A 27,674-nucleotide genomic window follows, 5' to 3' on the forward strand; every position below is an offset into this window, starting at 1 on the left:
AGCAAGCAGAGCTAGGCGCCGGCGGGCTGCTGGGCCCCCCCCCCGGCACAGGCATTGCGTCCAGCAAGCAGAGCTTAGCGCCCGGCGGCCCGCCGGCGCCCCCCCCCCGGCACAGGCATTGCGCCCAGCAAGCAGAGCTAGCCGCCCGGAGCCCGCCGGCGCCCCCCCCCCCCCCGGCATTACCATCAGTTTGTGTCTGTTATTTTTATAAAATAAAAGGAGTATCTGTTGTGTACTTCAAATAAACACATGTGAGAGACTTTTTATTACTTTTTTTTTTGCAAATCAACAGGTGGTGCCAAGCCAAACAAAGGGCAGCTACAAACAAATTATCATTGTAATCTCCACAATAATTACTGGTTGTCACCCTGGCCCATATCATTTCCTGTTATAGACTAAACCTAGGCCCCCCATCTCAGAAAGGAAAGTTGATGTGGCCCCCACTGAAAAAGTTTGGGGACCGCTGGTGTGGCACCTCAGCATATGAGAGATGACCCATTGCGGCCCTTCGGAAGGGAGCGAACTCAGAAGGCTGGGGCTGACATATGTTACTCAGTTTGACGAGCCGATGTCCGTAGACACCCAATTTGTGGACTTTTGACAAAATTTTTCGTCGCAGCAAGCGGGCCTCGGAGACGTTTAACGAGGCATCCTTCGAAGGAGCGACTTAGAAGCCTGGGGCTGACATAGTTAACTCAGCGTGACGAGCCGAGTCCGTAGACACCAAATTTGTGGACTTTCGAGCAAAATTTTTTGGAAATTTATTAAAACACAGAATTTAAACCGTGTCCCCCGGCAGCATATGAGAGACCGCCCATGGCGGCCTTCGGAAGGAGCGGACTCAGAAGGCTGGGGCTGACATAATGTTACTCAGCGTGACGAGCCGAGTCCGTAGACACCAAACTTGTGGACGTATGGACAAACTTTTTCCGTTTGTGACATTCACACTAGTCTTAATGGTGTGGCACCTCAGCATATGAGGAGATGACCCATGGCGGCCCGCGCGGCGCCCCCCCGCCCCCGCAAGGCATTGCGGCCCAGCAAGCAGAGCTAGCCGCCCGGCGGCCATGCTGGCAACCCCCCCCCTGGCACAGGCATTGCGCCCAGCAAGCCAGAGCTAGCCCGCCCGGCGCCCGCCGGCGCCTCCCCCCCCCCAGCGGCCCGCCCGCCCCCCCCCCCCCCCCGGCACAGGCATTGCGCCCAGCAAGCAGAGCTAGCGCCCGGCGGCCCGCCGGCGGCCCCCCCCCCCGGGCATTACCATCAGTTTGTGTTGTTATTTTCTATAAAATAAATGGAGTATCTGTGGTACTTCAAATAAACACATGTGAAGACTTTTTATTACTTTTTTCTGCAAATCAACAGGTGGTGCCAAAGCCAAACGAAGGGCAGCTACAACAAATTATCATTGTAATCTCCACAATAATACTGGTTGTCACCCTGGCCCATATCATTTCCTGTTATAGACTAACCTAGGCCCCCCATCTCAGAAAGGAAAGTTGATGTGGCCCCCACTGAAAAAAGTTTGGGGACCGCTGGTATACGGTAACATGCCTCTGTGTGTGTGTAAAGAAAAATGTGGATTCCCACTCTTCACATTGTAATATCCAGATAATTTGGAAAAACAAACGCAAACACATTAAAAACACAGGTCGCTATCTATAGCTTCCACCAAAAGTGTAACAGCCTTCTATTTTAAAGGGGTAGAGAAACTGAAATCAGCGTGTGTGCCAAATAATTTGTCCCAGTGGCTGAAGTGTGGTGCAAAGTTGGTGTTGGGTCTCTGGTGGTGCACGTCGTGTTTGCTGGGCCCTCCGTAGATGCCAAAGGGTATCAGACGTGATGTAGACCAGGGGAAATCATAGCCACAGTGATCCTCTATAGAAACATAGACATGCAACACCATGAAGGCCCATGTGGTGAGAAGATGGCATCGCAGGATCACAGGATTCAGGGTGGTCCAAAAGCCAACTGTGACCAACTCCCAGCCACCGAGACACTGAGTGGCAAGAGCAAAGGGAGACGAGTAATTATGATGGATGGCATGGAAGGTGACATACAGCCAGCGGATCCTGTGATGGAGCAGGTGCCAGATGAAGTACTGAAAGTCAAAGAGCAGAAGGTTGCCTATCACTCCAACTATGAGCTCCAGCAGGGAAGGAGCCTGGTCCGGCAGGTCCACAGGTGGCCTCCATGCCCACTGGGCCACTGATGCTGGGAGCACAAGGGACAGTTGGTTGTAGAAGGTGACACCTCCACAGTGCAGAAGCGTAGAGGCTGTTGGCCGCCGGCTAGGTTGGATCTTGAATTGCTGGACCCATGCCCACCTGTCCCCCATGATGTCACAAACAAGGAAAGGAAGGCACAAGACAAAGTAGGAAGACACAGTCAGAACAACGGGGAAAAGTGGAGATCTCAGATAGTCTCTGTAGTTGAGCCTCAGGCTGTCCCACAGAGGCTGCAGCAATGAGTCGTTTCCTAAGCACCCTATCCAAAGATCTGCACTGCTATCTGTAAGATCCATCCTGAAGTAAAAATCACAAGGTCAATATCTTATCCCTTATGTCTGAGGAATGTAGATGCTCTAGCATGTAACAGCAACTATGGTAAAGACTGAATCCCACAAGTGTCTGTTTGTGCTTTGCTCACTGTGTGGTATCAAGTGAAAGACAGGTGAAATGAATTATTCATACACCCTGGGTAACTGGTAACATATAGCTCTCCACATGATAAATAATTTGAAATAAATTCTTCAGTGTATGACACTATTTACTTATTTACTTTCTGTTAGAGCTATCCCTGTTCAAGTTCAAATTCAAGTGACTTAATCTGCCATTTTACACTGGTACAAGTGCACTGGAATTCTTGTTTAGTTCATTTGGTCATGTAAAGACAGAAAGACCAACAGAGAACAAGGTGTCTAAAGGGACACAGGAATATTTTTCAAAAGAAGAGACACAAAGAGCATATACGTCACACTTTAAAGAAAAAACAAAATTAGAATTAAGATATACATAAACTGCAATATAATATACAAAATACAGAGTAAATTATCTTCAGGTCAGGTGTACTCAAGTGAGCAGATGCACTGATGCAGTACAGATCTATTTTAATATGAACCAAGTACACAATCTGAACAATATTAGTGGAAAATATATAAATTGCTAATATTTACATGTACAAAGTGAATATTGAATTTATGAGAAATACAAAAGTTTAGATTTTTCATAATTTTTTGCTGTTTGTAACTCTTTACTCCTGCATTTTAACAGAGCCCCTGCTACAGTAGGCCTACTATCAGTTTACTATGAAAAAGATGAAGTAAGTATTGAAACAACTATTTCACACAGTCCAAGGAGCTGTTCTGGGGGTTTTTTGTCAGCCACATGACGTGACCTTCACCGGGAGATGGAGTTTGCCCTGTTGTTGTGCAATTTAAATTTACATCATTTCTGAGCACTTTAACAGATTATACATGTTGTCTTAATGATCTTATGACCAAAAGGTGTAGGTGCAACAATGCATGCTGGGAAGTCTGTTAAAATGCTAGTTTTGTTTCTTTAAAAGCTTAATGTAATGAGTTGACTGAGTGATCTCTCAGCAGTTCATTCATGCAAATAGTCGTTCCAAGTTGAATTAATTTGAAATAAACAAAAGGTATATATTTAGATTAAACGCATGAGAAAGGATTAGTTGATTTCACTAAACATGTACAACATTTTACAGTGTATTATAAGATAGGTATTGGATTTGTGTTGTAATTGAACTTTGAACGTCTCCAGCCAACAAGGATGTTATGTCAAAGTGCACAGAAAAATGAAAATCTACATTATCATTCGGTTACAACTGGGCAAACTCCATCTACTAATTAAGATTGTGTGATATGTTTTCTCAACTACTGTTTCTATGGTCAAGAATGAACATTGAACCTCCCAGACTGTAGAGGGCGCCAAAGCTAAATTCTATTCAATGTACAACAGAGGACCTTTCCACAGTCTGTAAGTAGAAATCCTCAGAACCTCTATACATGATAAGTTTTTCTGCAATTGACAGGCTCCGGTAACATCCATTGATGTAGGAGCATTACGGACCAGATTGTTCCCTCCACCGATTCGTAACTTATTGTCATACGTAATAACGAGAAACTACTAGGCTTTTAGCACGCATGGCAGCACGTAAGTCACATGACAGGTTGCAGTAAAAGCATTTTAAAGGCTATTTGAAGCTTTCAAACACTTAAAGTTTTAACATTACAAGGAATAAACCTTTATGCGGACCCTTGTGTGTATTGTAGGTAATGTCATCTTCCTGCTATAACTTCTTTGATTTGAATGACAACAGTAGAGAGACAATTCCCCTCCACTGTACGTAAAGTTTAGCTAGCTAAGTAAACAGATAACGTTGGTAATGTTATCATACTACAAGGGTGGTAAACATTGGAGAAAATGTTGACGCTTTGCCCAGGCCTTAAAGCTACACTATATGGCCCAAGGTATATAGATATCCCTGTACACAATCTTCAGACCAGTTTTTTAATGATTTGCATTAATTCCTTTCATGTATTTAAATTAAACGAAATTTTAATGCTGCAGCATACACTGATATTTTAGACCAGTGGTTTCCCATCACAGCCCCCAAGAACAAAATTTAGGGGGTCACCAGATACTTCTGTTAAACAAAATAATGTATATTTTGCTCTTTCTGGTGAAATGCTGGATACTTCTTCAGGCCTCTACAGATCCTTCAAGTTAAACAATCAGAGAAGGAAAATCACTCCTTGGTTGAACTGCTCACAATTCATGCATGCATAAAGGCCATAATCTGTATATTTATGCTTGTGACACACAAGCATAAAGTAGTTCATTTTAAGGCGTCACAAGCGGTTAGGAACCACTGTGTTCTTCCCGCTTTGTGGCAGCATTTTTCAATAGTCTTTGTTACTGTATTCATTCATTCAGGTGTCGACAACAATGGAGAATGGTGAGGATGGTAAGACAGGTAAATCTGAGCCAGTTCCTCAAACACAACAGCTGTGCCGTTTCTTCTCTCAAGGAAGATACTGCAGTTATGGGAAGAAATGTAAATTTCTACATGTAAGAGATGACGCCAGTGCTCATGAGAAGAAAACAATCAGGACACTCAGCCAGTCAGACGTTACACCTCCTCCAGCTAATAACACCAGGGCTGCCCCAGCAGCTGGCCGCCGCCCCTGTCGCTACTTTATCTCAGGCCACTGCTCTATGGAGGACAGATGTCGCTTCTGGCATCCACCACAGATCCCGCCAGTGGACAACATGCCTGTCTCTGGCAATCAAACGAGACCCGCCCAGAGGATGCCACCAGTACCCCGCCCCAGCATCCTCCAGGAGATCAAACTCTGTGATCTAACAGAGGATCTCGCCAATCAGTTACGAGACACAGAGATCAAGCAGTTGAAGAAGCGTTTTCCTAAAGACCAGCTGATTGTTCAGGAACGAAGTGATGGCAAACTTATTTATTACAGGGCGACTGTACAAGCCACTGATCCAGACTGGGTATATATCGTCTTCTACCTTCTATCTCCACTTCTCTGCTGTGAGCTCAGAGCAAAAATCCACATACATATTGTCTTTATAACACAAAATGAAACTGTATCGAGTATTGCTGTTGTTCAGAGACAAATACTGAACCTAACCATTGATTAAGAATACAACCATTATTCTAACCCTATGACAGCACTCACTGTGTAATTGTTAATTAGCACAGGAAAACACCGGATTTGTATCATGCACCACAGAGATTGAATTAATCCTGTTTGTTAAAAGAGAAATGGGGTAAGGCAGTGATTAAAACTGGCTCACTTGACAGCAAGTAATTGGAAAGTAAAATTTTGGTATTACACTATTCCCTAATTATAATTCTAAGCAACTGACCCCAATATAGGGTAAAACATAGCCAGCCATTTGATTAAATACATTATTATCTGGTAAAATACTGACCTTCTGCATTCTGACTTACAGCCTTTTGATCTGAATGAGATTGACATCATGGTGAGCTTCCCAGGCAATTACCCACAGGAGGTAAAGACCACCACTAAAGATTCTGTAACATATTTAAGTAACTGACATAAACAAAACTGTTCCTCATGACCTTGATACATTGTCCTTAGATTTTCACATTGGATATACCATTGGATCAGGATCTGCCACCAGTAATGGCAAGGTAAAATAATTTCCAGTTTATTTTGATATTTAATGTTTTGAATGATTGCTGTTGACAGTAGACAGTTGCAGTCATTTTAATAATGTTTCTGCCTGTGCAGACATGTACAACAAGCATCTTTGGACTGGCTTCAGGCCAAGCATGCAACCAATCAGCTTCTGGGAAAGATAGAACTGCTCTTCCGCCCTTTTCTTCGCTGGCTGGATCGCAGTTTGGAGAGACTGTTCACTGAGGGAGCCAGGCAGGTGAGACTACCAGCTGTGTGAACAGCAGATGATTGTGAATCTGTCTTCCCTTTGAATTTACTGAGCTGTAAATAAATGCTTTAAATATTTTACTTAATGCTAATTATAACATTTTCATTTTGAAATTTTTTCAGTTGAAAAAAGACGTTGACTTAGAAAAGGCTGGACTGCAGTTTATACCGTACCAGGAGCTCCAGGCAACAGTGTGCGAAAAATCAGAGAATGATCACTCCTCTGATCCTGCCTCTGACACCGCTGCTGCTGCAGATGCAGATGAGGATGCCAGTACTGAGGGAAAACTGGAAAAGACAGAATGTGAGAGGTCAATGGAGGGAGGAAAGCTATTGCATCCAGGCTGCGATGAAGAGCAGCAGCAGGAGGAGGAGGAAGCTAGTCATCTGGTGGAGAACATTAAGATCAGTGATCCCCGCAGAGGCACAGAGGTGAAGGTGCTGGGACTGAGGCTGGGAGAGAACACTGCCACTGTAGTCGCCCAACAGATTACAGTTTGTCTTCAGTGTAATAGGTAAGGAAAAAGAACAAAAATATGATAGCTTAAGATCTGATCTTCAGTTGTAAAGCGGACTCTGTGCCGTATGTGTCCTGTCTGCAGGTGTAAGGTAACTGCAGACCTGACACTCACTGGAAGGACAGCCTGCACCGCTCAGTGTGAAAAGTGCAATGCAAGCATCAATGCTGCATTCAGGCCCTGCATGCTGCACCATTACAGTGATATCCTGGGATACCTGGACCTCCACAATGCTGCACCTGCTGACCTCGTGCTTCAGGACTGTGATCTCGTTTTGGGCTGCCTCTCCTGCTCCAAGGAGTGCCCTGTGCAGGTAATGAAACATGTTCTGGTCATTGCTGTACATGCTTTTTTTTTTTTGTGTAAAAGTCAACATTGTGAAATAACACCCAAAATAACTGCAATACTGTTATGTTTTGATGAGCTCTGACCTTCTCTGAAAGAGCTTTCTTTTATTTTCATTTTTCAACAGAACCTTTCCTATGGACAAACAAAAGAGTTTAATTGTGAACACTGCCACAGCAAACTCAGTATCCTGGCTGAGAGCACAAGATTCCAGTATATTCAGCCACGCACCAACAAACTAGGTCAGAGCTCACCTACATTTGTTATCAAAGGGATCAGTTAAGGTTTGAGATCTTACAACAACAAAGTACGACAGTTGGCTCACTGTCCATTTTCACCATACATTGTTATTTGAAAAGCTACACTGCAAGAAAACCTTTAAATTTGAGAATTATATATATATATAGACAAAGAGTGATTTTTTTTTTCCCTTTGTGCAGGATCAAGCACTGTTAATTATAAGACAGTAAGAGACCCTGCTGTGCAAAAGGGGAAGCCACTGCCGGAAAAAGGAACATGCAAACATTACAAACAGAGCCATCGCTGGTTAAGGTATCATGCTTGCTGTGCCCTATTTTTTTTCACGTGACTGATATCTGAGCTTTGAGAAGTTCCTGGAGAAGTTGGTGAAAGCTTTGTACCCATGTTCTTAGGTTTCCCTGCTGCGGCCGGGCGTACCCCTGTGATGTGTGCCACGACGAGGACCAGGATCACCCCATGGAACTCGCCACCAGGATGATCTGTGGCTACTGTGCCAAAGAACAGGTGAGCTATAGACATGACATGACTTTACATTTTAGGCCTTCAGCTAATACTGTTATCCAGGCTGATTTGCACTCAGTTCACTGAAGAGAAGTATAATATCCTACATCACCTCCATTCAAAGTAACACTAACAAAGAGCATAAAGGTCGGCGTCACAGCTCTCTGCCAAGAATTTTTATTTTTATATCTTCTGTATGCTGTGTTGGTTTACATAATTCACAACCTTACATTAATCTCCAAACCACAGACATAGGCTGAAAGTAAGTATTTCACCTTTTTCTATCATTGTAGTAGGGAATATAATTTAAAAAATGCACATCTCAAACTTGTCACTGGTAAAGTAGATAAATGCTGCATATTGAACTAAAGATCCAGGAACGGAAACTTCGAGGTATTCATAAAAGAAGTCAGAAGTTATATCAGGTGAAAAGGAGAAAAGAAGAGGGGAAGAATTGATTGGCTCACTTAAATTGCTCATTAAAAAAATACAAAGTTTGGTTCCAGCTGGAAACATGAATGCATAAGGTTGATAGTGGGTACATTTTTTGAATGTAATCTCCACCATGTTTGTTGTCGCAGCCATACAGCAATGGAAAGTCTTGCATCAGCTGTGGCAGCATGATGACGAGAGGCGCACGCAGCAGCCACTGGGAGGGAGGACTGGGATGCAGAAACAAAGTGAAAATGAGCAGGTACATCAGAAAACATAAAAAACATTTAAAAAACATTGACATTTCTTTCAGTGGTTACAAGGTTAAGAGTTTGTTTTTCTTTTCTCTTCAGAAATGATCGACAAAAATATGTCAACACCAACAAAACGGTTTCAAGGAAGGCAGCCAGTGAAAAGAAGTAGCTGGTGAAAAAGAGCACGATTGCATTAATTTGTGATTTATGATACATGAACCATGGTTTCAATGAAATTTTGTATTTACCCAATAAATCATGTTGTTATGATCATTCAGTGTGAGTGTGATAAGTGTTCATATTTTGAACTAATATTTAAAGTCTCAAGGCTTATCGTGGATTGAGTTGGAGGACTTTGTACCCTTGTGGGTCTTACACACTGCTTTAACTTATCTATGGATGAACAATAAAAGAAGTAGAGTAGTAGAGTTGTGTCTGACAATCAGCATGAGGTATCCAAAGTCACCTTTTACATGCAATGTGAACAGTTGCATCAACACTTTTTTAATTTTAAGATGATCAGAATTTTATATAGGACAAAATAAGAATCTATTCTGAGCTGGAAATATTGAAGAAAATGTGCTATATTTCACACTTTCAAAACAATGTTTTTGCCCTTCTTCCTTCCTTCCTTCCTTCCTTCCATGCATAAAAATGTTTGACCCTGTACTGGCTGATAAAGTGAGTTGTGTCTAAATGCATGTTCTTGAGTGCTTTTGTTAATCTTCTTGTGAAGGTCTTTTTGTCAACACTGAGCTGCTGGGGGAAAAACAAAAAGCTGCTGGTCTGTTCCGATTGGGAGCAAAGCCCCTTCTGTTGGACTCCACTATATAAAGGCAGAATTTTGTCTTGATCATGAGACTTGCAGCAGCTTGCATTGTACCACAGCAAGATGTTGAACATCAGTGAGCTGCCCCTGAAGCTCCTGCCCTCCACGGCCTCAGATCGTCTGCTTCAGCCTCTCTGGGATTATCTGCTTTTGCACCACCTGCCTCTAATTTCATCTCCTTTTTTCCCAGTCCTACTTGCTTTTTCCAGCTATTTCTTCTTCAGTATGCCGTTTGCTGTACTGGATCTCTTGGGAGAAAAAGTGCCATTATTGTATCAGTACAAGATCCAACCAGACATGCAGCCAACAGTGCAAATGATGGCTAAGAGCTTCTTTATAGCGCTGTATAACCATATCTTCTTTGTTCTCCCTGCTGTAATAATTAGCATGTTTATATTGCCAGCACCAACTCTGCCACAGGAGGCTCCCACTCTGTATGAGGTATTCGTTGATGGACTGGCTGCACTTCTCCTCTTTGACACTCAGTACTATATTTGGCATTTCATACATCACAAGCATACACAGCTTTACCGGTGGATCCATGCAATCCACCATGAATACATAGCACCTTTCTCGTGGTCGACTGAGCAGCTCAGCATCCCAGAACTGATGACTGTCGGACTCTGGAGCAACCAGGACCCTATTCTTTTAAAATGTCACCCGCTCACCACGTGGTGCATGACGGTTTTCAGTATCTGGATGTCTGTGGAGGACCACATAGGCTATGACCTGCCATGGACCCTCAACCATCTGGTGCCGTTTGGTCTGCTGGGTGGTGCACCAGCTCATAACATGCACCACCAGAGGCCGAGCAGTAACTACGCTCCTTTCTTCAGTCACTGGGACATAATCTTTGGCACTGCTGTTCCTCTGAAGAAAAAACTGTGAGAAGCTGATAACAACAGAAAGCAATTCTGTACATACTGCATGTGTAGTGTTTTTCCTTTGTAAGTTATTGTCAGAGCTATTTTAGCACTGTCACATTCTTTATCTTTCTCAAATCAATTTCCATTATTTTCTTTATCATATCATTATCATCATATCATTATTCTTTATTTACTGTTGTGTCTTTAATTTTATAGCACTTGCTGCCTCCTTGCTGCTCCTCCTGGTTTTCTTTGTGAGGCAGCTTCCTCAATGGATTAACCTTGCACAATACAAAATAAAAGTCAATGAAAAGTGTATTTTTATGGCTATTCATTCAATAAAATTATATTTTGGCTCTATTTCTATTGATGTTGTTTCTGTGATATATGGAATATAAAAGTTATATAAAAGTTGTGCCATTCAATACATTATTCCCCGTGCATGCTATGTGTGCATAATCACACATCAATCAAGTCATTCCAGTGAGGTAACCAACAGTAATTTGTAGCTTTTCTCACAATCTTCTTACATAATACAAAATCTTTGAAAGACCTTTTCGCAGCAACATTTCCCTTACAAACACACAGGAATAAGGAGCATTTGAACAAGAAATCCAAGAATTGTTTGTGAGGCTAGTCACCTCAAGGTTGAACACAACACAAGGGGAATTAAGGCTAAGGCTAAATACTCCGTTTGGACTGAATAAGGGGCTCCAGGCTGACAGGAATGTGGAATTCATTACAGAAAATGACACAGCAAAAAGTAGAGGCATGGGGATATTAGAAATGTACATGGAGGCCTGGACTGGTATTTAATATCAAAGTTTTGTCTCGTGTAGCACGTGAAGGTTTGACAACATAATTTGAACACAAGGTTCACTTATCTGGTGTTTTGTCTTTGTGATGACTGAGCAACTCCATTTGCTGAGGAAAGCTATGTGTCTGAAAGCTTTGGGCACACAGGTTTATTTGGACCTTGAGATTAGATGTTTTTTATCAAATCTGTTTATGGTTTCTTCTTTTGGCTTTTATACACTGGGTTCACAGATATGCTTTCACAGCTGTCCTGACTAGAAATTCATTAGTATTAAGAAATGAGTGTAATTTCTTCTTTGAAAAATGCATTGCTTTTGATATTTCTGACCATAAATGTGTGTAAATGAATCTAAAATGGTCAACAACACAAACAGTCAATTAATATTTAAATATATTTATTTGTCACAAAAAATAAAAATGCCGATGCCGATGCTATATAATTTCAGTGAAGGCTCTTATTTAAATACTGCACAAACATGTTTGAAATTTGTCCTGTGTTCTCTGTTGGGTGCATCTTGGTGTAGCTGATGAACTGGCGGCGTAGTTTCCGCAGCTCTGCCATGTTGATGCTCCTGGTGAGCTCGATGTTTAACATCAGGTTAAGGACATTTGAGAACTAGTTTTTCAGTGTGCAAGCTGTTCTCCCATGACGACGCAAACAAGTTTTCCACAGTAAGTAACTGACCAAAGTATCTGAAGGTCACAGTGACACATTTCAGTCTTTACGGAGGATGACACTATGACATAACACAAAGTGCTGAATGTTACAGACATTATTTCAAATTCAAAGTATGCGCCTGTCACTAAAGACTGACCAGTGCTGAATTTAATGTACTTTTAAATTGGTAGTTTCTGCTTGGAACCAACACGTTCAAAAAGGAGAAAATCAAAGTGTTTTCTTCTGAGAAAGCCCAGCACATTGCAGTTGCCAATAAAAAACCATTAATCTACGTCATTTGGTTTCTCTCCACAATACACATCTCACACTATGTTATTACTGGAAAGACCTTTAACAGTGATTGGTTGCTCTACCTTTCATTTCAATCCTTTGATGGACATGCATGGACATTTTTAACAAGTCATTTGATGTAAAGCACCTTGCCTCCCACTGGTGAGGTAATATGACTTCCCTTAGGAGGTAGATGATGAAAATGAGTCACCAGAAATAAAGAGAGGCAACAAGGAATTTCAAACAGTCATTAGCTGTGATAGACCACGGCTACCTGGATTTGTGACATCACACAGGGCTGCAAACATGAAAAAAGATCTACCAAGATTTGTTGAATGTGAAAAGAAAATTGAGTTTTAAATAACAATGTGGACATGTAAGGAAAGGATATCTTTTCTGTAGCTCCTGGAACTGAAATGAGATCCCCAGGAACACTTGTCTTCTGGGCGTTAAAAATTGCCTGGAATTTGAAATGATCTTTGTCACACATACAGACAACAGGTAACGTTCCTACTGACAAACAACTTCCCGGGTGCTTTGGACTGTAGGGAGTTCAAGAGCAGCAAAGTGAGATCTGCACAGTGCGTTATGGACTTATTCTTCAAACTATTTGTTTCATTTACAGGGAATTTGTGCAAAAATATTGCAAGAATGAAAACATTATTGTCCATGTAGACTTCAGTATGGAAGAAAATGCAACAAAGAACATACTATTTCAGGCTACAAACAGGTGGACACCATGGTACATCAAGGGAACAGAGGAGGTAATTTCTTATTGGCTAGCAGCAATTTGCAGACACATAACATCAGAGACACATCAATAATTTTATAAATAATTACAGGAGAAAAGGTATTTACACAACAGGATAAACAACCACATAGCAATTATTAAGTAATCTGGACATTAGCCATTTGAAGAGGGACATGGGTGCATGCAATGCAAGATTAAGACCAAAACTAATGCTTTCTTCTTCTAAATTCTTTAATTTCATGTGATTTGGATGGTGGACCTTGGAAAGATTGCCACGTATATAATCTGCAAGGATTCATGTCATCGGACAGGTAAATACCTATTACCTTTCTATGCACTGAAATGTCTACATGGAGTGAAATGTTTGCACTCTTGTGGAGGTAAACCTGCAATTAAACCAAGTATTTTTCAGTCTATAGTGTGTGAGTCTCACTTTGGTGCTCACTGGCACCAGCAAAAACAATATATCAGGAGGAAAAACCCTAAGTGACTGGAAAATGAACAAATAATGCAAAACATCTGATAAAAACCTACCATTAACACATCTTGTGTGATCTTGTCCAACTCATACAAGAAGTTTGTGGATGACAGCGGTTGCTGCGGAGAAACACAAGGACCTATTACAATCAGGCAGTCAAAAAGGTAGCATGGCAGAGAATACATCTACATGTATAGAATACTGTATGCGTGTTAAAAAAATAAAATAAAAGCATGTGTATGTCCCTTACACTCTGAGTAGACTGGTTAGGTGGGGGTGCTTTTCTTTTGAAAAGCACATCAGAAATGGCCTCAAATGAAAGTGTGTCATCTTTCAGGATGGTGAAGAGAGGACTGTCCCAACGGTTTCTGGAGTCTGGAGCTTCATATCTCAGAACTAATGCATCAAAGCTACAAAGGACAAAATAGATATAAAGCAAATTACAAAAACTATTGACAAAAAATACAAAAAATGATTATAACTGTTGACAATGGCCAGCATAGAAATATTTCTTAACACTAAGTCAGTCTTATCACAGGTTAACATGCACCTATACTGTGTGCACAGAGGCTTCTCACTCACATGTCCTGTGTGTACTGCTCAGCAGCATCTCTGCTGGTATTCCACGATGAGCTCTGTTCATCTGATGTCAAACAGTATACCTTCATCAAAAGAAGCACAAAGATTTTGACTTGTGTGATTAATGTATTAATAATATTTTTAGTTTAACCTCCAGTCAGATAGTAACTTATTTAGAACACTTACCAGGCAGTGTGGTGTCTGTGCATGTTTGATGAGGCAGAACAGTTCATAGCGGTAACCTGCAAGGTATTTCAATTTTAAAGGTGAAGACAAGTCAGTGTTAAAATAGAGACTCTGCACAGCATACTAAAAATAATACGATTTACCTTTTATGTAATTTAATGAGTCCAAAATTACAATGTCATCCTTGTTGACTTTTCTAAACGAACAAAACAAAATAAATAAATGTTGAAAAGGCAGAGACAGTAGAACATCAATGATGGATCTACATTTTGAAATTGATGAAACCCACCTCTCTACCTCTGCTTTCAGAGCTGCTCTGACATTTTTTTCCTTTTGGGAATCTGCAAAATATCCAGCAAGATAAAGTCACTGCCGAGGTCTGCCAAGTCCAAGGTTACTTTGTAGAAATCCTTTTCAAAAAGCTCTTTGATTGTTATCAACTGTTTAGCAAATGCATCACACAGGACTGTGCTATTGTTTGGTCACTGAACAACTGAACAACAACTTTTTTGAGTCTGTTATATATATATATAGGGACAATCTATGCAGTACTGTGTAGGAAGATCATGAATAACGCAATTAACTTTAATTGGAAGTGAAAAGTCTATAACTCCTGATGTCAGGCCAGAAAGTGGTGAGGTAATGATCATGTGAACCAAATGACAATATCTTCAAAAGCTGTTTGAATAATTTCATGCTACACTCCATTTAAATAATGTAATATACTGTTTCTGATATGTTAAAGGTCTTTTTTGTTGTTGTTATTGTTTTTTGCAAAGAGAATATCGACTATAATCTTGGTGGATGATATAGTCTAATAGGTGGAGTCTTCCATCATAGACCAATGATGCAGACGCTTGAACGCCAAACTCCATTCAAAATATCACTAATTTAAGGCTGCTCGATTCCCCCGATACGCACATTTACTGCGTTGGACGCAAATGGAAAAACTCGCTTTAATTTACTTTCAGTCAGCGGCACATCTAACAACGATCCGCAAACAAATCTATTTTAATTACAGATGATCTTTTTAACGAACAGGTTCACGTCACTTCCCAGCTAAGTTAGCCTCAGTTCACGGCGAGGCTGGCCATCCAGAAGCGTGAGATATTGCGTTTGAATTAAAGAAAACAAACGCACATGAAGGGTTTAGTGGATAGCTAACATGTAAAAGTAGCTCCCAACAGCACTGTATTCACAAAAACGCAACAGCTACATATACATAATACCTCAATGAAGATAGACGCGGTTAGCTTAACTTGCCTGCGTAAACACTGTTTTTCTCAAAGCCCAGAGCTCCATCTCCCACAATATGAACCTTTCTCTCTGTGTTCTGTTCAAAATACACCTTCAGTTCTTCTGCCCGTCGTGTTTTACCACTACAGGGGTAACCACACATCACTATTAGCGGCATGGCTACTGTGTATTATCAAATAAACTACCCGGAGATGTGAGGAAAAGCATGTTTCCACTTTCACCCGGATACAATAACTAAAACTGTTTTTTAGACGACCAACAGGAGGCGCCACAAAGCTGATAGAATAGATTTTTTTTTTTTTAAGTATTGTGTGAAAATACTTTGATAGAAATGAAACACAAACTTCAATTAGATTCTGTGCTGTTTTAATCAAATAATAAACAGAATATTTCAAAAGACAAAAACAGTGAAAATCAGCAGAAAATGGGCTGTCAATTGGTCTGGCTTTCAGTACTGGTTTATTGACAGATGGCACATCAATATTAGGTTCAAATAAATGGATCCATGAATAAAGCAGTGCAGACTGGCATCATAGTCATTTTCAATAGGCCTATAACACATCACATAAACAAAAAAAAGAAACATTGGATCTTATTATTCCTCTTCATTGACAGAGTTTCATATTCATCATTGATCATACTGATGGTGTAACAACGTTCCTCAAGCAGGATCCCCTCCTCCTCTAAATGAATAGAAAAATATAATCAGTTTCAGTTTATAATCAGCTAAATAACAACAACGACAACAACAACAATAATGATAATGATAATAATAAAATGAACTAACATGTCCAGTGCCTGTTTCTGTTGTGTTTGTTGGGCTGTTTTCAACATGTGAATGAGCAGTGCCTGCAGGTCTTCCACTCGGTGCAGAGGACTAACAGCTCTGACTTCAGTGGGAACATTCATATCTTCAAAGGCAGACTCCAGAAAGGAACTATCCACAACACTTTTTTTGCCCATGAAATGTCCTTATTGTTAAAAAGAAACATACAATCTCAATGTAAGCAGTTGAAGGTACATTTTAAGAATAACAAAAATATAATATATATAATTATTAAATTTTTCTTACCTGTTGCCCATAGATTCCCCCTCGGATTCACCTTGATCTTTGAAATTTTATTTCTCAGCTCAGTCAAATCAAGAGTCATTGAAGATGTCATGGCAATATATGAGATAAGGATGAAAGAAGACAGGAGTCCTGCTCTGCAGATTTTTGTCAAAGTGCCTTTCATTCCTCAAGTGTGCTCTATACAATTTGGTGGCAGTTAATTAAAATCTCTTTGCTCTTCTCTTCTGGACAGGCAGTTATACTGAGATAGGATGGGCTTAATATTCTAATGGGATGAAGTCATCCATCTGTAGTTGGTTTCTTATTGGATACACAATACACATTAGGATGCCATGTACCATTTTGACTTGCTATGACGATTGTCAAGTACGTGACCTCAATGCGCAAACACTAATTATCACATCCAAATACCATTAAATTCTTTCTCCCCAGCATCCAGTAGTTTAGTACAGAAACCAATTTGTAACACAAGACAAAAGACCAAGCAGATGTATAATTAAATGCACCGATTTATTTGTAAGTACATTACGTAAACATAACAGCAAGGCACATGGGCCACTGCATGCTGAACAGATGTAATGGCTTAAGAAATGCTGTGAATCCAGGGTTCATTGGCTACTGTATGTACACAGGTTACTTTCCTATACAAGTCCGCACTGTACACAGTATCAAAAGTACAAATCTCTTTCAACAAGCATTACAAAAGAACAAGTCGTGAATAAGTCATTCTCTTCAGCCTCTGCAGACTGACTGCTGCAGAGCGGTGATTTAAGGATTACAGAGAAATAAAGAGCTCATATAGCACTTACATAGAAAAGTTCATTTGCCAGTTCAGTCAATATGACCGTATAGCCTTACTATCATTCCCAAAATAATTTATAAAATTTAATAATGTGGGATAATACACATTTTATAAACTAATTTTACATTGCACTGAGATTACCTGTAACTCTTCAAAGCCTTTCAACTTTTAACAATCACTGCCATTTACCATGGAGGTAGGAACTGTCATGTACTCATTACAAAACAGGAGGTGCCGCTTTACAAATCAGGACCTGTGAGTGAGAAGGAACCACCATTATGAGTGTTAATGGATCATGGATTTAAGAAATTCCTCAGCTCTTACTAGTATATTTTATTATGAGAAAATTTGTGTTGACAGGTCCTTATTTCTAAAACATTATCTCCAATATGCTGCTAAACTTCACTTTCACACCTGCTCTGGATTATCCAAAACAATGTACCCTGATTTGACTTAACATTGACCGTTCACTTGCCTGAAAAATACACTTCTGGCAATTTGAGGTATTTTCATTACTGCTGCACCACACATCCAATACCTCCACATGTTTCTCCTGAATGCTCATTAAAAGAAAAAAGAAATTTTTTTTTTTTTTTTTTTAAAAAAGGCCAGATTTGGAACAACTTAGGCACCCACAAATCAAACGCATTCATCAAATGAAGGTAAAAGCATTTCAGAATTCTGAAAGTGTCAAAAGAAACTCTTGTTCTTATGTATAGCCTAATTTCAGTAGGCTTTGCTTAGTAAAACAACTGTGCACCTGTAACTGATCTTACAGGATACTTTTTTTTAAGATAACTGATTACCATGAATGCAGAAGTACTGCTTTTAAATGAATATTGAACTATATTATGTTTTGTAATAAATGGCGACTAAAATTCTAGCTTCGTACTGCAAAAATAATTGCAACACAGTCAACATAAAAACTGAAACCTGAATCCCATTCAGGTAATAGTGTGTAGCATTAAATACTTCAGATTTAAGCAATTTAAATTTACCATTGGTTACAAAGGCAAAAATCCACCCCATCACTATTACATCCATTAATACCAGACCTAAAAACTAACAAAAGTTCCTGGATCTCCTGTCAGGGTGGATGGAATAAAAAAGGTAATAGAAAGAAAAAGCTTTAGCTGTACTATGAGTTCAGTTATGTCTGGAAGGCAAGATGAATATATTACCAACATGCAAAGTTAAATAAAAATAATTGAAATGTGAATATTAATTTGTCCTCTCGTTTATGAAAATACTGTTTGATATTAAATGTCTCCTTGAATATACTGCATGGCCTCTGAATAACTTGAGAGAAACTTCAAAATTAAAAAGGCCCAAACACTGTACCACCTCCATGCACAACTTCAAGCCTCCCTTGTTACAGTCGCATGAAAACTCAAGACATTACAGCAACTGAGAGGCCGCTCTTACTACCGAGGAGAGGCTGTTTGTGTCCGAGAGTGAGCGCTCAGTTTTGAGTTACAGTCTGTGGTCTTGTCACAGTGCAGCCGTGCAGGCTCTTCTGCCTGTGAGGGCTCAGTTTCGTTTAGCTCTGGTGACAAATTATTTACCTCATCAGTCTCTGCTGATCTAACTGCCTGATTATCCTGCTCCATCCCCCTAACCTCTGCTGCCGCCTCCTTTGTCCCTTCTTCTTCAGGGTCTTTGACTTTGTGTACAATAAAAAGATGTCTGTTGAGAGACAGCACAGATGTGAAACACAGGCCACAGTGAAGGCACTGAGGAGTGTTTTCATCAGATTTATGCTGAGGTATATGCTGCTGGAACTGTGTACTGTCATCTGTGATGAAACCACACTTTGAACAGCGGTACTGAGTTTTCAGACGCTTCGCTGACGGAGCCTCGAGACTCCCAGCTCGGTTCTTCCCCTCCTTCTGTGTGCCAACAAGAGGTCTTTCTGATACAAGTCCCTGCAAATCACAGAAGTCAACACACTTTAAAATGATGGCCTGTAAGATCTATAACATTTGTATTTATGCCTTTGTTCTTTGCGTTTGAAAAATAATAAATAAATAAATACCTTGCCCAAAGCCTTTTTCGACTCCTGGATTACAGTTTTCGGCATTTGGCCGAGATCAGGATTTTTGATTCCATGCATTAGACTGATGTGGTTCTTCAACATCACAGTCGTTGTAAATATTGTCTTCGTATCCGTGCAATACCTCAAGTGTAAAAAAAATGAATGAATGGAAATTAGAGGACTGATGCTTAATTTTATACACACTGACAATGCTGATTAGTTCATTTTAATTTTCAACATAACAATCTTACCAGCAAGTGTAATTTTTCTTTTTTCCATCATGGTCGATGCGGATATGTCTTCTCACACTGGTTGCAGAGTTGAAAGACTGCTCACAATGTCGACATGGATACTTCTTCATTGACTGTTGGAATAAACAAAAGTCAAAAATAAAAAGGTACATTAATTTTAAAAAGTGTGACGAACAGTTATAAAAGTTTCTTCCAACCTTATTTTACTTTTTTACCTGAGTTATGAGGTAATCATGGACATCTAATGAGTTCATTATCTACACACAAGTAACCATTAAGGAAATTATTACTTTATTACCTAGGTAATTAAAAACATAACTAATAACTTCATTTTGAAAATTTCACAGGATTCACATGAAATAACATTTCATTAAATATGCTACACTCAGCTACAATGGCTAGTTTAATCTGTATTACTGGCTCATCTAAAAGCAAAAATCTAGCACACAAAACTGAAGTATGTAAACGTCGTGTCATACAGCTGAGAATTAGCGACAGAAATTCACAAAAGAATCATCAGCAGTTTGTCTCATGCCATGGTTGTGTTCAACCATTCAATCAACACCCACTTTGACCTCAGCTGCAGGACTCACTGTCGTCAGACCCAGCTGTCATCTGTCCTGTCATCACTGCACAAGCTGCGCTGCTGAAAGGACAGTGGCTGGCCAAAGTGTCTGAAGGAAGGATGACTACAAATACCAGCCAAACTACGGTTCCACTTGATGTTAACATAGTTTTCATGTTGACTAAATGATGAGTATGTCGGAGGAAAATGGGGATTTAAAACTTATTTCCGCCACCAAGGTGGTTATGTTTTCACCCATGTCTGCTTGTTTATTTGTCAGCAGGATTACGCAAGAATTACTTAACCGATTTCACCAAACATGGTGCAGGGATGGTGCAAGGGCCAGAGAAGAACCCATTATATTTTGACAAGGATCCAGTTAAAGGGGACAAAAAAAAAATCAAAATATTTATGATATTAATATTATCATTATTATAATATTATATATTATCAATATTTTGATAATAAGAAATTTTGGCAACCTGATTATATCGGGACACAATTATCAATATCAACACTGTACCGATTTTAAATTGAAAGCAATATATGTATTCTACAGATCATATAATTAAAATACTGTAGTTTCAATACTGGAAACTGAACAAAGTGTGAGAGTGAATTTGTAGTTTGCTACTAGTTAAAGTGCACAGTGTGGGTCTACGATATCGACTCAAAAAAAGATGCATTTGAGTGCACAGCACTTATATGTCATATTATATGTATATTATATTATATTATAATATTATTATTATAATATATTATATTATATGTTTTGATTCAACACAAACACGTTCCATCATGGGGAATTTATGATGCCTTACCTTCCCGTGTTTGGTCTTCACATGAGAAACGTAGGAGTCTCTTTCAGGGAACCACTGGAGACACTCCCCGCACGTCCAGCCGGTGGGCTTGACACGAGGTCTGCTGTCCTGCTCAGCCTTTTTTCTGGGACTTTCTGAGTGTTTCACAGGACTGTGACTCTTCTGCTGTTGAACGGGATGAACATCCTGGTACAAGTCAGTCTTGTCAGATTGTCTACTGTTCTTCTCTGTCTCTGCTGTCAAGTTTCCTATGTGCACACCCTGCAAAACAGAAAATAAATGGCAAAAATCACACTTCAGGTTCATTGGACTGGGTGACTTCCTCATTTAATATATTGATTTCTCTGCCACATGCAAGGTTTTTAATACTTAGACAAAGAAGTAACTGAGCTTTGCTTGGCAAATTCAGTAATGATCCCAAGGGCTCAGGTTAAAAGTCAGTTTTTTGCACAGTTTTAATCTACGTAATGTAAGTATGAAATAGGTAACCAGGTACACGGATAAATGTTTCTCCTACAAGACAATTAAATTCAACCTACAAATACTTGCAAACAGATTGCTTGCAGGCAGTTTATTTTAAACAAACAAACATACACAAGATTTTCTAACCTTGAAGTGCTGCATTAACAGCTGCTTTTGTGGAAAGACCGAGTTGCATTCTGGACACTTGAATACACAGGTCACACGCTTGTTGGCATTCTCATGGAAATGCTGAAATAGTAACTGTTTCTTGTTGAAAATCATCTCACATGAACACTTAAAGATTAACCTGCAAAACAGCAGAGAACAGTTAAAATGCCTCATAAAACTGCAAAAAGAAATGTACAACTTTTAACAGTCAAGTCATGAGATGTGGACTCACTGAGGCGATGTTTTGATAGCATTGTGTTTATTTTTCAAATGAACTTCACAGCTGTCAGAGGTCTTTAAAGCAATTGGACAGATGGAGCACTTGTAAAAGACCTCACAGTGTTTCTCTTCAATGTGAGTCTTTTGTCCTTGAAGGGTCTTGAAAACCATATCACAGTGAAGACATCTGGAAAAAAATTAAACATAATGCCACTTTTTTGTAACATTGCATTGTATGTCATTGAGATTTTTAAATGAAAGGCCTGCAGTTCATGCTTGGCCACTTACTTGTACCAAGCTTTGCGTGCATAGTGCAGACAGTTTTCCTTGACATGCTTCTGTATGTCTGCGGAGCGACTCAGGGCACCACACTCAGGACAGCAGTAAGGGGACTTGTGTGCATGAATGCGCTGGTGAGCTCTGAAGCTGCACTTGTTTGGTAGCAACATTGAGCACACTTTACACATCTGTGTTATAAAACAAAACAAGAGCAAATTGTCAACTTTGGAAAATACATAAATACTTGTCACAAAGCCTTTAAAATTTAATTGAAACATGTACTCACTAGTCCTTCTACATCTTCTGACGGCCTCTGGTAATGGCCTGCAAGAGCTTTGTAGTCAGGTAACTGCTTGTTACACTCCAGGCATCGGAGTCGGTGGCGAATAACGTTGTCTGGATATAAGGGTAGAACAGGTTGGCTTTTACGGGAGGGTGATGGCGAGGTGTACTGGTCCGCTTTCACAGGTTCCGCACTCAGGGGTACAAACATTTGCTCCTCTGCTATGGGTTTCATATGGAGCTGTGTGCACTGCATCACCATACCGTTGTTCTTGTGCTCCCGTGCATGTGCCAACAAGGCACACTTGTTGAAGAACACCATCGTCTTTGCGCAGTGTGTACATCCTACTTCAATGTGAACGCTCCTCCTGCTGTAATGATACGCTAGACTCCTCTCCACCCCAAAGGAGTCCCCACACTCGAGGCAGCAGTACCCGCGTGGTGGAAGGTGGATATTGCTCTCTGGCGGGGGGTTCAGGTTGGGCACATATGTAGGCACAGGGTTGGCATTGGTCAACAGTCTGTTCAAGGTTCCTGCTGCTGTGTTAGGAATGGATGTGCGAGGATAAGGGTTGGCTGTTTTGACCTGATGCACCAATGGGACAGTGCTGTACACCGTAGAGGAGAGTGTGTGTTGGCTTTGTTGATGAGACGTTGACCGTGCAGTTACTGACGCAGCAACACTGTGAGGGACCAAGTTTAAACTAGCTAAGTGCATTGCTTTGGGAAGGAAGTTTGTGCTAGTTGTATGACCTGTTGTGGCTGTCACTCTCTTTGGTTTCTGGCCCTGATGTGCGACAGATCTTTTGACAGGAACACTAGTATTATGAAATACTGTTGCGGACTGTGTTGTGCCTGACCTCCTGGAGTTTGCTTCTGATTTGTTGTGTAATACTTTTGGTGAAGATGCACTAGCTGAGGTGCCTTTATTCTGTATTCCAACAATGCTATCAACAGTTGCACCTTGAGACTGATGAGGAGACATATTGCAGTAAGAGTCTTCACTAATCATACTCTGCGATGGAGAGGATTCATAAGTAGAATGAACTTCATCTGTTTCTGAATCAGGCAGCACACTGGTGACTGTGCGCTTGATTTGCCCAGATGTTGTTTTGATGGTCTTTATTCTGACCCTGGGTATAGCAGGAGGTGAACCTGATGCCAATGCAGGAGATGCTTTGCCACTACTATCACTGCAGATGCTTACAGGGCTATCAGAGGGTTTCAATAACCGTTTCACAGCTTCAAGTGGACTTCTGGGGCTCCGTGGGGATATGGGCACCTTGGGGCTAGCTTTCACACAGTCATTCTGAACTGCTGATGTCTCTCTGGGATTAGTCTGCTCACTGGGATCTTTTCTAGCATTTAGAGCCACCAAAGCCTCAAGGCAAGAGGATAATTTAGATGTCTGAGATTTGACATGTGGATAAGAGGTTGGAACATCCATTGAGGTTCCTGAATCGTAGTTTGTCTCAATAAAGTTCTGGTTACCGCTTGGCGGCGGAAGTGCACTGTGTACTCTCTGTGTTGTATCAATTTCATTACTGACACAGATGTCTGAGGGCTTCTCGCTTCTACTACTTTCTGTTCTGCTCCTTTGAGTGTTCTTGGGGATATCAGAGTTCTTTGGACAATCATCAAACATGCTGAGGTCCAAATTTTTTGGATTGTCTGGGACTGAAGGCTCCACCAAAACTGAAGCTTCAGGGAAACAGGGTCTCTCTTGTTTTGGATGCATTTCATCTCTACTACACTGAGTGTCTTCAGATTCAGGACTTGAGATGGGACTAAAATGAGAAAGTGACTGGGAAAATACTGGTGTTCCATCAGGTTTGTGCTGAATAGGTGCCTTTCCGAGAAACTCTCTTGAACTCTCCCCATTCAAGGCAGAGACAAATGATTTGGAGAAGCCAGAATTAGTTGTATCAACAGAGTCAATGGAAGTCTCTTGTCCCCTGAATCCATTTTGCAATGCTGATCCTGAGTGAAGCCTATCGCCAAAACCATCCAATGACTCCTGGCGACTTGTGTTTTTCACAATAACACTTACAACAGGAACATCTGATGTTGAGACAGCTTGGTTACTCAATAAGCTGTCATCAAGACATATCCCCGTGTGTTTCAGCTGACTCTCTGACTCCTCATGACTCCCCTGGATGGGCTCTTTGGCATCCAACCCTGTGGCATCTGGGATGTCAAAGGCAGCTAGAAGATCATCGAAATCTGGGGTTTTCATGTCACCCATGGCTGCGCAGTCTCATAAATCTATAGAAACACGTGCAAGGTTAGTTTTTAATGCACAGAGTAGGCACTACAGGTAGAGCTTTAAATACCGCTGGTGTTTTACAATCTGACAGATAACCGTTTGGCAGCTGGGTACCGTCCTCTATACTAACGTTAGCTGTGGCTAGCAAGTTAAACGTAGCAAAGGTTGGCTGGTTTTCGTCTATGCAGCTACTATTTTGTAGAGAAACATGCATTAACACACGTGACTTAACATTTAACACAGACTGCTGTGCTCACACAGTCACCAAATGTATCAACTACTTCATAGGCTGGACTACTGACAGTTGTTTTGATGTTAGCGTAGCTAACACTGAAGATACAGTCAGTTAGCCGAGTGGCTACATAACGGAGCCAAGCCAGTAAGTTAGCAACCTAGCTTAGCAACATGTTAGCGCGCAAATAATTCACCCAAGCTAGTAACCTAAACTCGTCACGTATATCGATGCACAAGTTCGCTTACCATTTGATCCGGTTATGTTTAACAGATCTAGTAAATTATCTATGTAGTTAACAGTAGGCGCTGAGTGCTCGCCAACTAGGTTTGGCTATTGCAGGGTTTCATGGTTTCATAGCTAGGCTACAAGCTAACTTCGTTTTCCTTTTCCTGTGGCTGAGTGATTCAACCCTCGGCGTTGTCTTACAGACGACAGGAGGTGCTATTGACCGCTTGAATAGGACCAGCTGCTGCAATGCACAAACGTTGGCATTGCTGTGTCAGGTGAGTAGTAAAAAGTATGAGGGTAATATTTGGGATAAGTATGTTAATACCATTCTTATACCTAAATCAAACTTTAAAGAGATGCACACCAGGGCCCTGAACTATTGCACACTGTTGTTGCTAAAGTACAACACTCCCTGCTCATACCTTGTGCATGTAACTTTGCTATTGTGAATTTCCTAATGGGGTGGGCTACTTCTGAAATGTAGTCCCAATAAAACTGGGTGAGTCACTAAAGAAAAAATTGGCCAAAGCTGAAACACAACTATAATGCCACTCAATGGCTTCTTTCATTAGACACCCTGCCTGGTAAACGTCCTAAGTCCAAAGGAAATAAAATGGTGAACATTCAAGCAATTTGTAAACAGAAGTCAGTTACAACTCAAGGTGGTGAAACACACGTAAAGAAATACAGTAATATAGATAATAAATGGTCTGCATGATCAAAATACATTTAAACTAAGATTTTGTTACCCTGAACAGTGAGATTTGGTTGATGTTCTTTGGACACACTGTTGTGTAAAGGTAAAGCTATCAGAAAAATACCAAAGCAGACATAATTACCAGTTGGATGTTAATCTTAACAGCAAAACAACCCATGTACTTTTTGTTATGCTCAGTGTCCATTGTGGCAGTTAATGCTTAAACAGAGTGTTTTGTCAATTTATAATCAGGATGTAAATAAAGGAAACCAGGCATCAGTTCTGCTGTTTGCTCTTGTTAGCAACCTGGATATGTTGTAAATCACAGGACATCACAGAGAAAGATAAGGTATTGTTTTACTGTTTGTTTTTAATATATGTACCTAGGACTACGTGGTATGCAGTATTGATACTGAGTGGATTTTCCTGGTGAAATAAAGCAAAGTGGAATTGAATGTAGATAGATTAACAATAGAACTGGTACAATATTTGCCATTATGTCCATTATGTGAAAGACCACAACTCACACTGTGATCCTGAACTGGAAATAAACTCACCCCAGTTTCCCAGTGGTATTTACACTTTGTGGGTCATTTAAGGGCAACTTTCCTGCCACATGTTATAATTTCTGTCTGTGATTTAAGGCGGAATGTCTGAAGGGCAGGTTTAGCTTTTAGGTTGTGTGGAAGATCCACGAGCTCAGGTGCCTCTGAATTGGGACAAAGTATGTGTATCAGTGTAGGAGCTGTGTTTTGATATCCTGTAAGACATACTTGAGGGAGTAAAGGTTCAAATGTCTCCCTTCCCACTAGTCAGGCAGTACAGTAGTGACACCAATTCCTGTTAAGATTATAGAGGCACAGGCCTGGAGCACTTTGGTATCAGATAAAAAAAATGAAAAAAGCTTAATTAAGTGTAAACTTAACAGAAGCAATGTAACAGGCTCTAACAGCTACATGGAGTATCAGTGACCATATGTAGCCTACACACAATTAGTGATTAAAGGGAACAATGAACACACTGAATGGTGAGATATTAACTAAATTGAGTTACATAAATTTGATTTTTTTTTTGTATTGTAAGCAGTACAGTCATTCGCTCAGCTATTACATTTCTCAAGTTATTACTGCCACATCTAAACTGTCTGTTCTGTTGGCAAATGAGTTGATGGTGTTCATAAAAAGAATGTCTTGACTTAGTGAACCAAGGCATTCAGTGTCATTAACCTCTGCTAATGAAGTTCAGGGTCTGCGAGGCTTTCTGACAACTTAGTGAACACAAATGTCTTGTGGTTTTAAAACAAGAATTAATGTTTATCACCTTCATCCAGACCGACTGAGCACACACTGAGTGTTATGAACTGTGGAATAACTGTATTTTTGAATCAGACATTTGTTTTTTGTGCGAGAGAAGATCAAATTTGAAACGCAGTAAGTGGAACAAATAGCTGCTGTTATTTCCAATCATGAATTTTAACCCTGAAAGGTAATTGCACTGCTATATATTTAATAGACCACAAAATGGCCATAACTGATCTCAAGGCTATCTGATAGTACAGTGAGTACTTGATATATTCATTCTTCAGAACATCATTCATTCGTCATTCAAAGAGACAAGGTTTTGTTCTAGAAATACAAGTTTTCACATTCCTGGCTTTGAGTAATGTGAGCTACACTTTCTGAAATTACAGAATAAGTGTGATTCAGTTTTGTGGTTTAGTAACATTCATCATGTTGTTGATTCACATCCTTGTGACAAATTTATTCTTGTTCTTTATAAATAGGAGACCTTGTATGACTTGTATGATGTGGAGCAC

General features: G+C 40.3%; 5 protein-coding genes across 7 annotated transcripts; 2 read left to right on the forward strand and 3 right to left on the reverse strand.

Annotated features, from left to right (window-relative positions):
- Window positions 1-1,687: 1,687 nt before the first annotated feature.
- On the reverse strand, window positions 1,688-2,521 carry LOC111228628 (cholesterol 25-hydroxylase-like protein 1, member 2). The gene has a single exon (XM_022754620.1). It carries the CDS (start codon window positions 2,519-2,521, stop codon window positions 1,688-1,690), a length of 834 nt encoding a protein of 277 aa, XP_022610341.1.
- A 761-nt stretch (window positions 2,522-3,282) lies between these two features.
- Window positions 3,283-9,038, forward strand: LOC111228580. Of its 2 annotated transcripts, none has more exons than XM_022754555.1 (13): window positions 3,283-3,318; window positions 3,913-4,172; window positions 4,956-5,531; window positions 5,997-6,056; window positions 6,146-6,198; window positions 6,299-6,443; window positions 6,578-6,969; window positions 7,057-7,285; window positions 7,445-7,559; window positions 7,758-7,869; window positions 7,971-8,082; window positions 8,661-8,773; window positions 8,865-9,038. In XM_022754555.1, exons 3-13 carry the CDS (start codon window positions 4,968-4,970, stop codon window positions 8,932-8,934), a joined length of 1,965 nt encoding a protein of 654 aa, XP_022610276.1. In that variant the 5' UTR covers window positions 3,283-3,318; window positions 3,913-4,172; window positions 4,956-4,967; the 3' UTR covers window positions 8,935-9,038. The 2 variants fall into 2 exon arrangements, with proteins under 2 accessions (XP_022610276.1, XP_022610275.1); XM_022754554.1 differs by having other exon boundaries at window positions 3,913-3,995.
- A 619-nt stretch (window positions 9,039-9,657) lies between these two features.
- LOC111228688 (cholesterol 25-hydroxylase-like protein 1, member 1) lies at window positions 9,658-10,758 on the forward strand. Its single transcript, XM_022754694.1, has one exon. The coding sequence runs from the start codon at window positions 9,658-9,660 to the stop codon at window positions 10,480-10,482; it is 825 nt and encodes a 274-aa protein (XP_022610415.1). The 3' UTR covers window positions 10,483-10,758.
- Window positions 10,759-11,654: 896 nt separating this feature from the next.
- Window positions 11,655-15,692, reverse strand: kti12 (KTI12 chromatin associated homolog). Its single transcript, XM_022754588.1, has 9 exons — window positions 15,483-15,692; window positions 14,509-14,560; window positions 14,363-14,415; window positions 14,220-14,275; window positions 14,037-14,116; window positions 13,705-13,864; window positions 13,511-13,573; window positions 12,617-12,685; window positions 11,655-11,862 (listed from the first exon to the last, which is right to left on the reverse strand). The coding sequence occupies exons 1-9, from the start codon at window positions 15,631-15,633 to the stop codon at window positions 11,719-11,721; spliced, it is 828 nt and encodes a 275-aa protein (XP_022610309.1). The 5' UTR covers window positions 15,634-15,692; the 3' UTR covers window positions 11,655-11,718.
- Window positions 15,693-17,057: 1,365 nt separating this feature from the next.
- znf592 (zinc finger protein 592) lies at window positions 17,058-25,332 on the reverse strand. Of its 2 annotated transcripts, XM_022754204.1 has the most exons (9): window positions 25,179-25,332; window positions 22,437-24,697; window positions 22,160-22,338; window positions 21,885-22,058; window positions 21,632-21,791; window positions 21,023-21,283; window positions 19,637-19,749; window positions 19,386-19,527; window positions 17,058-19,275 (listed from the first exon to the last, which is right to left on the reverse strand). In XM_022754204.1, exons 2-9 carry the CDS (start codon window positions 24,675-24,677, stop codon window positions 18,775-18,777), a joined length of 3,771 nt encoding a protein of 1,256 aa, XP_022609925.1. In that variant the 5' UTR covers window positions 24,678-24,697; window positions 25,179-25,332; the 3' UTR covers window positions 17,058-18,774. The 2 variants fall into 2 exon arrangements, with proteins under 2 accessions (XP_022609925.1, XP_022609926.1); XM_022754205.1 differs by lacking the exon at window positions 25,179-25,332 and having other exon boundaries at window positions 22,437-24,710.
- Window positions 25,333-27,674: the final 2,342 nt, after the last annotated feature.

The sequence above is a fragment of the Seriola dumerili genome, unplaced genomic scaffold (genome assembly GCF_002260705.1).
Source record: "Seriola dumerili isolate Sdu_G_001 unplaced genomic scaffold, Sdu_1.0 BDQW01000219.1, whole genome shotgun sequence".
Lineage (NCBI taxonomy): Eukaryota > Metazoa > Chordata > Actinopteri > Carangiformes > Carangidae > Seriola > Seriola dumerili.

Bases quoted from the DNA above. Each gene is read 5' to 3' on its own strand.
- kti12 (XM_022754588.1), bottom strand. From the start codon at position 15,633: ATGCCGCTAATAGTGATGTGTGGTTACCCCTGTAGTGGTAAAACACGA. The intron at 13,574-13,704 runs GTAAGGGACATA...GTTTCTCCGCAG, and splicing joins CTAACCAGTCTACTCAGAGT to CAACCGCTGTCATCCACAAA. The intron at 11,863-12,616 runs ATATCCTTTCCT...CTGATGTTAAAC, and splicing joins TTCCAGGAGCTACAGAAAAG to ATCGAGCTCACCAGGAGCAT.
- znf592 (XM_022754204.1), bottom strand. From the start codon at position 24,677: ATGGGTGACATGAAAACCCCAGATTTCGATGATCTTCTAGCTGCCTTT. The intron at 21,792-21,884 runs GTGAGTCCACAT...GCTGTTTTGCAG, and splicing joins GCTATCAAAACATCGCCTCA to GTTAATCTTTAAGTGTTCAT. The intron at 19,528-19,636 runs GTAAGATTGTTA...TTTACACTTGAG, and splicing joins AAGAAAAATTACACTTGCTG to GTATTGCACGGATACGAAGA.
- LOC111228580 (XM_022754555.1), top strand. From the start codon at position 4,968: ATGGAGAATGGTGAGGATGGTAAGACAGGTAAATCTGAGCCAGTTCCT. The intron at 6,057-6,145 runs GTAAAGACCACC...CATTGTCCTTAG, and splicing joins CAGGCAATTACCCACAGGAG to ATTTTCACATTGGATATACC. The intron at 7,286-7,444 runs GTAATGAAACAT...ATTTTTCAACAG, and splicing joins CCAAGGAGTGCCCTGTGCAG to AACCTTTCCTATGGACAAAC.
- LOC111228628 (XM_022754620.1), bottom strand. From the start codon at position 2,521: ATGGATCTTACAGATAGCAGTGCAGATCTTTGGATAGGGTGCTTAGGA.
- LOC111228688 (XM_022754694.1), top strand. From the start codon at position 9,658: ATGTTGAACATCAGTGAGCTGCCCCTGAAGCTCCTGCCCTCCACGGCC.